The sequence below is a fragment of the Echiichthys vipera genome (genome assembly GCF_963691815.1).
Source record: "Echiichthys vipera genome assembly, chromosome: 3".
Classification (NCBI taxonomy): Eukaryota; Metazoa; Chordata; class Actinopteri; order Perciformes; family Trachinidae; genus Echiichthys; species Echiichthys vipera.
In genome coordinates, this window is record NC_139828.1 from 19,250,036 (window position 1) to 19,266,974 (window position 16,939).

Genomic DNA, 16,939 nt, shown 5'->3' on the forward strand with positions numbered 1-16,939 from the left:
ACGGCTGCTTCCATCATCAGTTGTGTCATTTATTTTTTTTTATATGCCAAAAGATGTTTTGTCTCCTACATTGCAACGAGTCTCACCTGTTTGTCTATAAACTCTCTTGTGTCTTTCTCCATATGACCCTCGTACAGATTGGTGGTCATGTTCATCAGGCCAATTTTAGACAGGCCGAAGTCTGTCAGCTTGATGTGGCCCATGGATGTAATCAACAAACTGTTGGGTGGAAAAGATATAACAATCCATGATCCACATAAGCATAATAATTGAATTAGGTTGCATTTGATTAATCCTGATGAAAAAAAGCAAGAGTACTGGGTCATACTCAGTACATTTCCAAAAGATAAGGCAGTGGCTCTACAGACAGTGCTGGTCCATGCAAAAACCTTAAAATGGGAGTCAGGTTGGTTTGTGTTCTCACTTGTCAGGTTTGAGATCCCGATGCACAATACCATAGTTGTGAAGATACTCCAAGGCCAGGACCGTTTCAGCAAAGTACAACCTCGTCATTTCTACAGGCAGCGGGCCCATGTTCTTGAGCAGGTTGGCACAATCTCCACCTTAATGGAACAGAAAAACAGAGAACCATTGGGCAGTGTTCATTTTCATTTCTGCCTGTTATTCCTTATTTCTAGTTCTACATCACCACCCCAGTTTCAGACGCTCTAGATTTGATAGAGTCAGATGTCTTAAATCACAAACATTAGTCTTTCTCTACTTTACCTTCCACATACTCCATGACCATGCAGAGGTGGCGTCTTGTCTCAAAAGAGCAGAACATGGAGACAACAAAGGGGTTCTCGGCAAAAGTCAGGATGTCTCGCTCCACAAAAGCCTGCTGGATCTGGTTCCTCAGCACCAGGTTCTGTCGATTTATCTTTTTCATGGCAAATCGTTGGCGGGTCTCCTTGTGACGGACCAGATACACGGCACTGTCAAAAAACACATGGAACACATTAGACCTATTATCTTCACACTCGACAGTCAAAATGATTCAAGAAAACTTGAAGGGATATTCTCATTGAAAACCTGGTGAAACACAGGTGTTTCTGGCTGCTTGAAGCTACTTTTGAATTCTAACTTTTACTTCTGAGATTTAGGATTCCCTGCATCATCTTCTGATTCAAAACACAACTGCGCAGATAGGAACTCTCTGCAGCTATTTTAGATCTAGTCTTAGTCTTTAGACGAAAATAATTATTCATTTTTGTCACATTCTAGTCATGTTTATCTATTTTAGTCGACGACAAATCAAAAACGTTTTCGTCCAGTTTAGGTTGATGAAAGGTCGTTACATTTACTAATTGCTTTAAGCCAAAATGCTTGCTTGCTTTAAGCCTTTCTCACTTCAAACCAGTTCTAATCGTCAGCCTTTTTTTTATTTAGTTTTTTTAAATTGATAATTTTGTCATTTTAGTCTTATTTCACAAGATTTGATCTTATCATCATCGGATTAAAAAAGCAGCTTGAACGATTAAGAATGCAGCTTTGAAGTTCTCCTGACTGTGCTCATTAGCGATGTACAGGTCAGTCGCACGCACACTGAAAATAGTTGTTTTCAAGTTTATGTAGCTCTTGGTTAAAAAAAAAGATCTTCTCCACTTAAGTCTTATAGGAAACTAATAATCAATGGCACGTAAAAGAAAAGAGAGCTGAAACAACGGCCTTTTCCTCTTACCCATAAGCTCCATTACTGATGAGTTTGATCGTTTCAAAATCACTCTCAAAAGGTTTCCTTCGAGTCGGTGTCAGCGTCTGTGGGGCCTTATTCTATAGAGAGGGAGCATAAATGTGATGCTTGTGGTTGTTTATGGGTAGGTTAAAAAATAAAAAATAAACAATATAATTAATGTCAACTTGAGAGAGATTTGTTTTAACCTTAAGCATGTTTGGCATCATGTAGCCCATCAAACAAAAATAATTATTAATAATAAAAAACAAAAATAATAATAATATATTTATAATATCATTTTCACACGAAAATGGGTCAATAGAAAAAACACAAAAAATCTCCTAAGACACATCAAGCACAGCACTAAAAAGGTGGCTAAAACTATTAAAAACCAGGGAAATGTGTTTCATTTTAATTCTTAAACCATATCCTCCTCCAATATAAAATACTGTAAACACTTACAGGGAGTCAATTATAATAAAATTAAAGTTTACCTCCACATTAGCAGTATCTGGTTCCACTGACACTGAAGGAGTGGCATCATACTGTTCGAACTGCACCATTTCTAAAAACAAGGGAAAGAAAGACAGTGTTTAAAGTATACTCCGCTGCACTCTACTTATTTCACAGCAGCTTTTCAAGGGAAATGAGATGTTCTATTAGACAATGTATTGTAAATGTCATCTAGCTGTACAGAAAATTGGTTCCCACAGTGTATATGTGACAGTAAACCTATAAAAGCTCTTGAACCGACTTAACCTGATTTTCAGGCTACTGAAGTGTGCACAGAGTGTAAGTCATTTACCTTCTAATGGGTTCCGCGTAAGACCCAGCTGGCTGATGATGTAGCGCGGGATGTCCGTCTTGATTCCTTGGCCGACTTTGGCGTGACCCTCTGCTGCCTCGAGTAAGTGATAAAACTCTTCCGGGTCAAACTCCTGTCAACAGCATCCAAATCTCATTAATATGGACTGGCTCCAAACCAGGTTACAGCAAAATCAAGTGTTTAATCTGTGTCAGTGGTTAAAAGTTAAAGACGACTGAGGTCTCAAAGATGTTCAGCTTCTCATGCAAGATGCCTTATAATCCGGTGCGCCTTATATATGGACCAATATTGAGCCACAACAGGTCTCGCAACTACGGTAAGCAGCCGCCGACTCTATTTTCCCCTGTAGAAGAAGTAACGCGCGGTGCATGTTGAGATACATGACTGCGCGAACCGTGCCGTTTCATTTCCATTTGTGTGTTTGTGTAAAGACCCCAAAATGGCTCCTATTAAGAGACACGCTTACGACGCAGAGTTTAAACTCAAGGCGATTAGTCACGCAGTAGAACACAGGAATAGAGCAGCAGCGAGAGAGTTTAACATTAACGAATCAATGGTGCGGAAGTGGAGGAAGCAACAACCATCTGACTGTTTTTTTGACATTCCCTTTAGCGCAGCTCTATCTAATGGATGCATAACGTAACCCCAGCCTCGACTGTAGCGTCTATTCTATGCACCATATAATCCGGTGCGCCTTATATATGAAACAAGTTTCAAAATAAGCCATTCATTGAAGGTGCGCCTTATAATGTGGTGCGCCTTATAGTGTGGAAAATACAGTAGTCATCCTGTTAGCTGGATGACCAATAATCACAATCTGGCATGTCTCCAGAGATAGGTACTTAAGATTCCTGAAGTTTAAATAAAAATTTCAAGATGGTTAGTGTTATTTTAATATTTTTTGGGGGGTTATCCAAATACCGATGTATAGAAAAAATGTAAAATTACCCACATCCCAGGGTAAAAAATAGACTCTTGTGGTATTCAAACATGCAAATATTTTGAGTTTTCTGCCACTGTGCCTTCTTCCACAAAACCAATACAGCGGAAGGGAATGGAATCTAATTTGTGAAGCTCAAAGCATTAAAAAAAAAAATTACATTTACAAGCTCAACAATGTATTTTTTCAGAGCCAATGACCCAATTACTCTAAATAATCCGTAAACCTCACTGACAAATGGGAATATTATCATCTACTGACAGGGAAACATAGTAAACGTTTAATCTTAAACAGGAAGATCAGCAGCTTTGTGTTCTTGCACCTCCTTTTTCTAAGAGAGAATTGAGGTCAGAAGCTCAATTCAGTCCTACTTTAATGTGAACTGACTTCTACTCTTTTCGATCAAAGTAATCTTATTTTCAATTAGGAAGAGATTTTCTCTTCCCGGCTTACCAGACACTCCAGGAGGCGAGCCGGTCGAGAGATAATGATGAGGATCTTCCTCACTAGGTGGATGATGACGGATACTTCCTCGCTTTCAGAGCGCTCATAGGCCTGGAAAACAGTAAGGGAGCAGGGGCGAAATTATGTCAAGGTTATTCATGTTTATGCAAACAACTCGCTCATCACAGAAATCCCAAGAGAGGAAAAAAACATATCAACACAGAATAAAACGCATACTTCAAAATAAAAGAATGGATAGGACGATGTTGAAAAAGTGAAATATCATGACATTTCTGATCAAACATGATGCAATGTAAAACTTTAGTTTCAGCGCAATTTGTTGCACTGTTTAATACTTGAAGAGGAATTGTTAAGAACAAAACGTTTGTTATATAAAAGGGAAATCAAAATAAAGAAATCAAATAACCATCAAAAATCTCTGTGTATTTTTATGAAGTTAATCAAATGATAACAATAACTGTGTGCAAAAATGATAAAAATCTCCTCTGTCATCTGGGCTTAGTTGTGTCATTGACAAATAATTGATCAAAAAGGGGGAGGGCCCACATTTCAACCCCTAGTGCCACCGCCTTCCTCCACCTCTGAAAAAAGATTGCAGCAGAAGCCCTGCTTCATTCTGAAACAGGAAACATAAATATAGAAACCATAGTGTGCTCAAAGCAGATGGGGACAGCATTGAGAGAAATATGAAAACAGATGTTATATGACAGAAATGCGTCAGACAAGACATCACTTTAAACCAAGAGGGGATTATTAGAATAATGACTGGGTGGGTGGGTGGAGTCTGAATGAATCATCCATCAACAGCAGTGACAGTACTAGTGAAACACTGGCTGCATGGTATACTGTGAAAGTGTCAAAGTCAGTTTATCAGTCAGTTTATGTTTACGCATTCGATATATACATAAACGTCACTATACTGTATAATGGTGTGCTACAGTCGTAGCGTCAGCTGACTTGACCTGAGATTTGAGTGGCGGCTGGCCTGACTGCAGTTGAGCAAGATAGGCACTCATGTTGGCCACATTACGGTTATCATAAACTCACATTGCCAAGCCCAACGTTATCGCTGCGCTGTCAGAGCCATTACCACAATATGAAACCGGTCCATGACAGAGTGTACATGCAGCCTCAATATCTCACTAGGCATTAAAAACAATTAATAAAACTAATTAAGTAGTTAAGTGAATCTATTTTTTTCTCACCCCAAGTAACATGGTAGAGGTTCTTCTGCTTATCACAAATTATCTGATGTAAAAAAGGTCGAAAATTAGAGCTGCTGCACAGAGGAGAAACGTTAAGAGGCAACTGTGACTGTGACATATAAATAAAATCCCCCGAAAAATTAATATTGCAGCTTTTACGAACTGAAAATAATTTGTATCACAAGATGCATTATTGATGATTGAAAATGTAATTTTATCCTGTCTCTAACTTTTTAAACAAAGTGGCCTTGGCACACAGGATAAGTCTTTGGGTTTATGCGTGTGTGTTTTTGTGTGAGACAGCATTTGTTCCACTGTATGGGAACAGACTTATCAGTTCAGCTGGAGGTACAGCGAGTCGGCCATGCCTTCTGTCTGACAACATGCAGAAGAACAGGGGAAGAGGTTGCTATAGAAACTAACATTTTATCACAACGCAGATAAGATCCGTGACAAAAGCGCCTCTCAGCATCAATGACAATTTCCACTATCAGATCTATTGTGTGTGCCTTTAGCTATCAGACGTTTATTGAGTGACGTGGCTGACTGCACATTGCACCCCGGCACGATCGATCCCCTTTCCTAACTTAATCACATCCGGGTGTACAAATGAATGAGTTTACATGTAGTAGCTCATCCGCTGATGCTTAACCATGTAGTAGAAAATAGCATCATATTATTTTTGCAACTATCAAATCCATTTTGACCCGTATCATTACTACATCGGCCCTGCTGGACCCAAATCAACTTTCAGTTTCCCCACCTCGTGAAGCAGCTTCTCCAGCTTCTCCTGCAGCTCAGCGAAGTAGCGGGAGGTAACCAGGCCTGTCTGGGACTTGTCCAGACAGTCTCTAACCAGCTCGACCAACTGGTGCTGGATGAAGCCCAGCACCCCGTCGGCCAGCGGGAGGGAGCTGTCTGGAGAGCAGTGGGTGATAATCTCAAACAAGCGCTCCTCCATCTGGGCTGTGGCCTGCAGGGAGGACAAGCACACAAACATTCAGTAGAAGCATTTAAAGGACCAGAAATTACATTTTTTACTCTCTGCAGCATCTGATGTCCATAATATTGATGCTGATCATTGCCAGTGATTCAACAATCACATTGACACCTGCTGAGCTCTGTGGCCTACATAACTCAGCCTCAGTTTCCATCCTATACTCTGTTTTTAGTTTGAATAAAAGACACAGGTTTCAGATTTCACTGTCTGCAGGATGTATTTGTCTAGTCTAGGTGGATTAACAATCAAACATTTTTTTTGTTAAGGTGGGACAACACATGTATGCAACAAACTAGAAAAAGGGTCATGTAAAATGTCTTTGCTATGAGAATTATCTACAGTTTCCTGCTGTGTACCTTTGGAAAACGTTCTCTGTAAACATGGTTCATCATGACAATCTCATTATCAAAGGAGACACTCGATCGCCCAGGGCTGCAACGGAAACAAAACAGATTAGTATATTTCAACTGATCGACAACTGCATTTAGAATTTTACTAATACACAATCAAATACAACTCTCCACTAAGATGGTCTGTGAAAGTGGTTCTGTCAGTGAAGCCATCGCAGTTATCTAGAGATGACCAAAAGTCAATTCAGTTCCACCCACCCAAACATACACATCAATTCTAAACTCATGGATTGGGTTTGAGAGTTTTAACATCTACACTTGTATTTTGATCTCAACCTGCCAAAAGCAATGCTGTGTGAGCCAACATTTGATTTCAGTAGCTCTAAAACCATTTGTCCCCAAAGACTATATTTACATATGATATGGAAAAATGCGGGGGCAAACTTTTTGCCACGCATCATTTAACCTTATCATGCGTCATTCTCCTTATCATGCATATTTTTTTGCTTATCATGCATCATTTTCCTTATCATTTATCATTTACCTCATCATTTATCATTTTCCTCATCATTTTTCCTTATCATGCATATTTTTTTGCTTATCATGCATCATTTTCCTTATCATTTATCATTTACCTCATCATTTTTCCTTATCATGCATCATTTTTTTGCTTATGCATAATTTTTCCTTATCATGCATAATTTTTCCTTATCATGCATCATTTTCCCTATAATTTATCATTTACCAAAAGTGCCCCAACAAATCTCATAATGCCCCAGTTAATGTGACTGATGGGCAAGAATTTTCCAAGATTTATATATTATTTATACCAGTTAAGGCCAGTATCCTAGTCCTACATTAAGCCATCATTTTATTTTTTATTTCCATCCATAACATAAACCGACACAAACAGCGCAGTTACATATAAATGCACTGATCGTAGCAATATTGTGCTTTTTATTTAGTCATGTTGGTTATTATTGTACACGTTTTAATCTGGGCTCATCTAAAATAAAAATTCAAAAACAGCAACTTTATGCACCAATTATTATTTTCTAGTAACGCCCACAAATTTTTGTCAATTTTTTAGGAAGTGGGTGCAAAAGTTGCGCACATAATAATTTGTGCTTGGGCAAGCCCAGAGAACACTTCCACCAAAGGCCTGTCCAGGTCATCGTTATCACCAAAGGAAACTCAAAATTTCAGACGCAAGCACAAATATGGTAAAGCTATAATTGGAGTGGATTTCACGGTCAGGTTTTGCTGTTTCTACAGCAGAGGTTTTTCCTGGCCAAACAGCGTGAATCATCAACATCACTCAGTTAGTCATCTATTGCAACAGCACTTCAGTATTTAGGCTGATGAGACAGGTGTATATTTAAATTAAAAAAAACCTTGCTTGATGATGCTTCAAACAAAACAGATGGAGAGAAAACCTATCGCATGTAAACAGGCTCCCTAAGCCATTTTATTTTGTCATGAAAGACACCTCTGTTAGACTAGATGGCTTCTGCCCAACACACACTGCTGGAGCTCACCCTGGCTGTCTGCATCAGGCCCCCTCCCATTCCCCTAAACCACCCCCGCCCCTCGACTACAGTTCAGCAGCTAGATCCCTGAGGCACTCTGTTAGCTAGCATGCCCACGCAAAGGCACACCATGGTGCCAGAACACAGAGCACTCAGGCATCGCACAAACCGCGCAGAGCCAACAGACAAAAGTTGTCAAAAGCACACAGCTCTGCAGTCAGATCTCCACCTGCCTGCAAGCCAACAGACATGTGTAATCTATCAGAGGCACTTCAGATGCCAAATTCTGCATTTGCTTGTGAATTTGTCTTGGTCATACTGAAGCACAGACATGATGATATCTGACAGTCTAATAGTATATAACAACACCAAGGACCTCATCAACAGCGTAAAACATGTAATTGCTGTCCAAAGATAATCTAAACTGTTGCTTTCCGCAACAAATAGGTTGTTAATACCTCGGGAGGGATTACTACATTTAATCTGTATAAAATACATTTTTTATTAGTTGATTGACAACAAAGTTGTTTGGGTAGATGTTTAGACTTGATTCAAACTGGGCTGTAAAGCAAGTGGTTTTCATGGATATATACAAGTGGAGTCTAACCCACTAACACTTCCCCTATCTCAGAGTGGATCTATGGCGTAAGATTAGACACTTTAAAAAGGCCAAATTCAGCATCAAGAAAAGACGCTACCCCACAGCTATTACCAACATTTGAGGAAGATGTAATATCAAAATCATACATATATATATATATATATATATATATATATATATATATATATATATATATATATATATATATACATATATATATATATATATACATATATATATATATATATATATATATATATACATATATATATATATATATACATATACATATATATATATATATATATATATATATATATATATATATATATATATATATATATATATACATATATATATATATATATATATATATATACATATATATATACATATATATATATATATATATATATATATATACATATATATATATATATATATATATATATATATATATATACATATATATATATATATATATATATATATATATATATATATATATACATATATATATATATATATATATATATATATATATATATATATATATATATATATATATATATATATATATATATATATATATATATATATATATATATATATATATATATATATATATATATATTGGGAATCAGAAATGACCTTGTAAGCATTATTTTCTTAAAATTATTATGTAGCATTTTAGAAGGAAACAAACTATTTTCCGGTTAAATCAGGATTATCTACCTGAGGCTCCGAGACCGAGGTCGCATGACCGTCGAGGGCCGCCCATCTTCGTCAGTCATACTGTCTGTGCTGCGGAAGTGTTTAAAGAGGAAGTGCAGCTCGTCTTGAGTCGGCTGGTAGGGAAGCTGGTGAAGACGCTCCTGGGAGGATGAGGAGGACTGCAGACGCAAAGAGGGATCCATCAGTCGAGAAAATCATTTTATTTCTATATTCAACACTTTACAGTCTACACATTCATCTGCTGGTTTTCTAGCCAAAACACAAGCCACATTTATCTTCTTCAGCCAACCTGAGATAATTGTTTTGATGACTACACACTATAAAAATTCTGAAAGACATGAAATAAAAACATCATGCATTGTTAACATCTTGTGTAGTGAGCATAAGGTTTGGCTGTTGAGACCTAACTGAAAACAACTTAAATAACAACCATTTGTTTGTGGAACTACATTAAATGACCGAGAATAGAAATAATAATTTTTAATCAACATAAAAAGACAAAAAATTGATTATTTAATATTTCTGCAGACCTATTTACAAAGAACATTTCTAAGATTTCACTAATCCTGCTCCGGTTGCCAAAGTGGATGATAAGCAACACCGAGTTAAGCCAAAGACTGATAAAAAAGGTGCTTAATGTAAATGGTCTCAAGATCACAGTTCAAGTAAACTTATTTACTGCTACTTATTTGAAAAGAGGATGTTGCTATTTGTCAGTCCTCCTTTTTCAGTGGCATCACTCTGTTTAGGAGGGATAACAGTCCCGTCTACTAAAAAAACCACACAGGCAATAAAGTTGCGTTTCTGCATTTACAACATTTATTCATATATCATTTATTGATATTAAATTACTCCATATAGCACCTTCAAACCTACATTTGGCTGTTGAAAATATTATAATATATCCGATATACACATATTTACTTTCTAGTTTATGACGACAGCAGCATAGTGCGCTCTGTGCCAACAAGAAGCCAAGATAAACCCTACCGACTGATAATACACTGTGGAGGATTTAAATGAGCCACGCAAACTGAGGTGGTGTATGAATTTCAAACAGCAGTGAAAGATGAAGTTAATACCTCTCCAGCCAATAATGAAAGCATATTTTCCACTGATGTGATGTGTACACAATAATGAGGCCCGCGGAGGCGTCGTTATTTACAGAAATACATTATTTTCAATGTCCACTGAGGCGCAAACTAAACTCTTTTCAAACTGAACGGGACATGATGTACGTTTCAGCAATCTGTTTAATTTTTTTGCCCATGTGTCCTGAACCGAAGAGGGCCAGAGGGACGACATCTGTGAAGTCTTTCTAATGCCTGAGTATAAAGAGAGCAGTGAGGGCCACTGAAGAGCCCTATTGTCCCCACTGACCTCTGGGTCTGCACCCGGGTCTACCCCATAAAACGTCCTTATAATAGCTCCACATAAGCAGACTTTCAACCACAGTGACATACTCTTCCCCCACTGCAAACTGCTCATTTCAATGCTATTTTATTACATCATACTGTAAACCAATACAATTACAGCTTTAGTCATAAATAAGATATATGAGATATGCCTATATATATATATATATATATATATATATATATATATATATATATATATATATATATATATATATATATATATATATATATATACACACACACACATTCTCAAAAACCTCTTAATTTAACTTTAAGTAAATCCCTGGTGTAAAAAACACTGTCCTGTATATTCTGACATTTATCCTCCCAACAAGCGAAATCAGCTTTTCAGATACAAAACAAAAACATCAGATTTAAGGCCAGGTCAACATAACTACCACAGCTGGTGTTAAAAAATAAATAAATAATAAGGATTCTGTAAATTGTTAATGTGACAAATATGTGATGTTGTGAAGTTTTGTTGAAAAGCTGTCATAAAATCACACACACACACACACACACACACACACACACACACACACACACACACACACACACACACACACACACACACACACACACACACACACACACACACACACACACACACACACACACACACACACACACACACACACACACACACACACACACACACACACACACACACACACACACACACACACACACACACACACACACACACACACACACACACACACACACACACACACACACACACAACAGACTGAGAGAATGACTAATCCAAGCAGATGATGGAGGAAAACAATTAGCAGTTTGTCATCGCCGGCTTGGCAATCGCCGTCCCTTATTGCATAAACGAATGTGCTATTTGGGCTGAGTGAGGTGTTAGAATTGCCTGGCCGCCATCTATCGACCGGGGTGTTTGGGATGACTTACTGAGACAGTGGAGCTCGGCGGGTTGGTTCCATAGCCAGATGAGGGGAGGGATGCCAGGGACCATCTCCGGCCCTCAGCTCTGACAGAAAGGGACATGCATGTTACATAAGCCTCGGCAGCATTGGCATTAGTTAGCATTTCATTTGGGAAACCCCTTACATAACAGGCGACGGACGAGTCCTGTGACTACGAGAGCATGAAATGAATGTCTTTTTATTGAAATCACATATAATAAGATTCTCTATGTCCTCATTTGTTTTCTAAGCAGCACTTTAAACTATATCTTCCCATAAAAGAGACCTTTTCTAGGAGGAGCATTTGTTTGTGAATAAGAAATATCGAACAAAAAAAAAGCTTTACAAGCCGACAGACATGATGCAAGAATATTAAAAGAAGCTACCTGTCAGCTCGGGCCAAGTGACTGAGATCATGACAGCAACAGAGAGAAAGAGAAAAGCACAAAGAGTTTGAGTGAGTTTTGGGAATCTGGTGCAGGCGATCATGTGACCTCTGGCATTCAGCTGAGGGATTAGTACTGACAATGCTGCCTTCCTTGCCAGTTTTCATTTGCCCAGATACAAGGAGTAGCAAGCAAACTAAATTAATTTGAGGTATTGTTTACATAACAGAAACAAATCTTCACTTCTAGCATGACCAGAGAAAGGATCTTCTCTCCAGTTTGGCAGCAGAACTGAAGTGGAATAAATAAAAATAAAACAAACAAACATTAAGCATGTTATTATTACACACCTAATGTCAAAGGTTGAATGAAATTTCCGACACTGATTACATCTATTTGCTGTGAAAGACTGAACGAGTGATGTTAAATAGAACAGGACAACCTCACAATGTTGTTTTCAAGACCACTTCAATAAATGAAGGCAGCAAAAGTATTTTAACTACTGTTTATCCACAATGAATTACATTGAATTGAACATTCAAGGTTTTTTTCTAAATACTACTAATAATATTCTCTGAAGTGTGGTTCTTTTCTTTCTTGTTTCCGCCGTATTTAAAGATAAAGCACCTGAACTGCTTATGAGGTTTTAAACAGCTGTTCTTGGGTGTCTTTAAGGTGGTGCCTCACTTGTAGGCTACAAATGCCTGGAGCGAGACAAGCATGTTGCCATGGGAACCGGGTTGAATGATGTGTGAGTGGGCTTCGGGGGTACCCTCTATCAAACTGCACTCATCCTGCTGAAGAGGAGTTGGCTGTAAGGAGACCTGGCAGAGGGGGAAGGTGTGAACGCTCCAGGCTCAGTCAGCCTCATTCACCTCGCTGCTGCCTCTCTGCAGCTTCCAGCCTGCCTGCTTCTGCCCCAGCACGCACGCACACACGCACACATGCCAAATCTCACAGGAAACCCTCAGTGTGTGACTACGCATTAGATTGATTTAATTTTAGTGTGTTTTTTTTTGTATTTGGTTCATTTCGGTTCACGTTTTCAAATTACAATGATCGATGGTTTGTAAATAAGAGCTATACTGACTCAGGAATCAAAACCTGCAGTTCTTACTAAAATTTTAACTACTTGACTCAAAGTCATTGATGTATTCTATGAATAAAGTGCCGCTGCTCAGCCTCAGTAGTCACTGGCAGTATTGTAACCAAAAATCTCCTTGTGGCACAAAAAGCATTTTCTCCATAAACCACCATTGTAAGAGACATCTGTAAAACTTGACAGGACACCTCAAACCGCAAACAAGGTGGATTATAGCTCTTGCTATTATGATTTTTGAATGGAGTTTTTATATTTGTAAAACTTTCCTAAACCTGAGAAAAAGCATTTAAAAAACTATGACATCATCTAATGAAAAGTGTGCTGGGCGGGAACTCAAAGGCAGCGCAAGCGGAAGAAACACTACTGCATATTTTCAGTGGGCCACATAAGACTGAAGTAAACCTAGAAACCCAGACACATTTTGGCATATGTGTCAATGTGTCAGACAATACAGTAGGAGAATATTGATTCATATTTCATCACTGTAATGAGCAGTCATTGACTTCACTGCTCTGATTGGTTGTTGTAGGTTGGGTGTGGTGAAACTAGCAGATGCCATGAAAGAGAGCACACAGAGAGGGCTCAGCAGACAGGGACAGAAGGTGGAGGTAGAGATAGGCTACGGGACTTTTTTTTTAAATTGTCTGTCTTTCTGTGTTGTCAAGATATAGTGACACTTTCTGCAAATATGAAAATGAAAAACCTTTGCATAGAAAGCTACCCACATTCCTATCTACCGTTTAGTTAGTACCAAATCACAAATGTATCTCCAAGTAATTTTCCAAATAATCATTAGAAAATGACAGACTTGTAAATGTAGGTGTTGCAATTTTTATTGATTGTTTGAATGGAAAAAGTCCTAAAATTATTTTTGAGATTTTGAGATTCCTTAGATGTAGCAAAACAAATATATCGCTCAACGGGCAAAAGGATTCAAGCGAGCAGTGCTGACATACCTTCGGGCAAATGGAAAGTTGAGGCAGGCACTGGTCGACACATTTCGAGGGCTGTCTAAAGGGCTGCTCGCCGCTGAAAGAGGAAAGACAGAGTTACTACTGGTACTATTCACAACTGTAATAATAAACTTGTGAAAATAGAGCAAACAGAAAACCATATGGTTGCATTTACAAGTGGAACTGTTCAAGAAAGGATGACATCATGTCTATGCAGGAACCCCCCCATCACTGCAAAACCCACAACATTAACCGGCACCTCAGACAGGTCCAATATATCATCTTGGTATTACTTTCCCAAACATTACACCACCTATCTCTTAATTCAGGGAGACGCCTCATCCAGTTTGATCTCACCAGAGTCTAGAAGTCTGGATTCACTAAAGAATGTGGTTCGTATACATGCAAGTGGTTGAGTACCAATTAGGACACAAGAGAGACCCAATTAGAGCCCGACTGCACTCTGTGATTAGAAAATCCTCAGCATAATTGAGTTCAAAAGGGACCACATACACGGCTGGTATGAGGAGCTCTTGAGCAAAACTCTTTTCATAGCGTGCAGCTGCTTCATGGCATTAAGGGCGCACTCACACTGTCCTTCCGCACCGCGCCCCGTGCTTTAGGGTACTTGTCCCCCCTCCCTCTCCCCCCGCGCCCCAGTCCCGTTTGTACTCACACTGCCTGGGCCTCGCGCAAATGCTTCTTGCTGTCCATACGTCATCATGCCGTAACACGTCACATGCATTGATCGCGTGTGTGTGGCTTTGTTTACAAATCTTTCCACAGACCTCGGAGTTTTTGTGCGTCTTGTCGACTGTTTTTGAATATTTTCATCCGACCAAATCTGCAATAAACACTCCACCTCCGCATCACACCAACGTGAACCTTTAACCGCCATTGTTGTTGTTGTTAAATGTCCGTGCATGGTCCGTCTTTCTATTTTCTATGTCCGAACAGGCGCACATACCGCTACCGCCGTAGGGCTCGTGCCCGTGCTCGTACACGTGCGCACGCTCGTGCTCGTACATGTGCAAACGGGCTCTACAAAAGCCCACCTCTTTCAAGCGGGCCGTGGATGGCCTGCTGTCCGCAGTTATGCGCGGAACGGGTGCACTCACACTGCTTAAACGTACTAGGCTTTAGCTGAAAAAACGGTTTTGGCCCGGTACAGAAGGACAGTGTGAGTGCGCCCTAAAAGGCTGCACACTGTCTGTACTATTGTTGATTTAGAAAGCTGAAGGACATCGACCATTTAGCATTTCAATCTTTATCATTTCTGCGCTATAGGGCGCACTCACACTGTCCATTCATACAGTGCCTAATCACGATTTACGGTTAAATTCTAGTTCATTTGACCAGTGTGAGTACAACAGTTCCATGCACGCTTGCTGGCCGCGGCCCGGTTGAGATAGTTGGGCTTTTGTAAAGCGTGGGTGAACATGTACGGGCACGAGCATGCTCACGTGTGCGAGCATGAGTTCGAGCATGGACAGCGGTCCTGAAGTCTATTTATATACAACTGTTCCCCCGCAACGGAACTTTAAAAAGATGCCGCCGGAAGTTTGCGGTGGTCTGATGCGCAAGTGGCGTGTTTACTGCAGATTTGGTCAGATGAAATGTTTAAAAACATTTGGACAATAACCCTAAAGCACAGCACGGATCATCTGGGCCAAGTGTGTGTGCGCCCTTAATTTCTTCATTGATATACATATTGAACATCTCCAAGTCCAAATTAATTACCAGAACATTGACGATACAAGTGTGACATGAAGCAAAGCAGATTGTTGGTCCAGATGTTCTGCAGAGGCTGGATCAGGGCTGAGTGATGATGGTAGATTTTAATTTAATAATTAATAATTTAATGTGAAAATTTGATTTCTGAGAAGTTCTAGAACTGAGTGTGTGTTCACTACAAGCCTTTCTGAAGCTCACAATTTCATCTCCACTGTTTTGGACAGATGAGAATGATACCATTTAAACCTACTTAAAGAACTAAGAGACCTCAACATATTGGGACTGGAGTGGACTGATACTTATATTTAGCAGTATATCAATCTGTTCTGAAACAGTATGGAAACAACTACTTGCTGCCACCAACATTTCTGTTCAGAATGGCAAAACACTGCGATGGTTGGTGTGGACATGTTTCTCCAGAGCACAGTTAAAATACAAAACAGAATATCAAGTTTAAAAAGGCTAATCAACCCCTTTACTTGAACTGGCCAGCCAGCGGGCCCTGCTGACCTTTTGTCTTTCGAAGCCAGTAGCAGGCTAAATTTCGGTGAGGGAAAACAGGCATGACCTTTTTCAAAGGGGTCCCTTGACCTCTGACCTCAAGACATCCAAATGAAAATGGATTCTATAGATACCTACGAGTATCCCCTTTACAGACATACCCACTTTATGATAATCCCAGACAGCTGGGGGAAAAAACATGCAGTTTTTCTCATGTAGTCCAAATGTGTTATTTTCGCCCATTCTAAAATTGAGTATTTGAACATTTCTTACACTCGGATCCCTAAACAGTCTTGAATTAATTAAATTGCATCTGACTGAAAAACTGTGACTCTTGTGAATTCAATGAGTCCAATTGTGTTCATGTATGATGATGTTAGACTCCATAGTAGCAATTACTGTAGTGAGACCACTTTTTAAAAACTTGAGCTCACCGTATAAAATGACCTGAGTTATGACTAGAAAACCTTGACAAAGTGCTGAGCTGCATCTCAAATTAATACTCAGGATCCCAGCTTTCAGATGATGCAAACCATGTCTATGTGACGTCTACAATCGACCTGCTATCCCCCTCTGAACATCCC

The 16,939-nt window shown here is 39.2% G+C and overlaps 1 protein-coding gene across 4 annotated transcripts in view; it reads right to left on the reverse strand.

Moving 5' to 3' along the window:
• The window catches only part of mast3b (microtubule associated serine/threonine kinase 3b), a 41,485-nt gene that overhangs the window by 11,368 nt on the left and 13,178 nt on the right, over window positions 1-16,939 (reverse strand). For 2 of the 4 annotated variants that reach the window (XM_083911072.1, XM_083911074.1), the window contains 13 exons: window positions 14,124-14,196; window positions 12,066-12,086; window positions 11,666-11,744; window positions 9,327-9,484; window positions 6,468-6,543; window positions 5,875-6,084; window positions 3,895-3,996; window positions 2,481-2,613; window positions 2,170-2,240; window positions 1,682-1,773; window positions 727-935; window positions 425-563; window positions 87-219 (listed from right to left, as the gene is read on the reverse strand). In XM_083911072.1, the coding sequence (XP_083767198.1) occupies window positions 87-219; window positions 425-563; window positions 727-935; window positions 1,682-1,773; window positions 2,170-2,240; window positions 2,481-2,613; window positions 3,895-3,996; window positions 5,875-6,084; window positions 6,468-6,543; window positions 9,327-9,484; window positions 11,666-11,744; window positions 12,066-12,086; window positions 14,124-14,196 (1,496 nt within the window). The remainder of the gene's footprint in view (window positions 1-86; window positions 220-424; window positions 564-726; window positions 936-1,681; window positions 1,774-2,169; window positions 2,241-2,480; window positions 2,614-3,894; window positions 3,997-5,874; window positions 6,085-6,467; window positions 6,544-9,326; window positions 9,485-11,665; window positions 11,745-12,065; window positions 12,087-14,123; window positions 14,197-16,939) is intronic. The other 2 variants (XM_083911073.1, XM_083911075.1) reach the window with 1 other exon arrangement.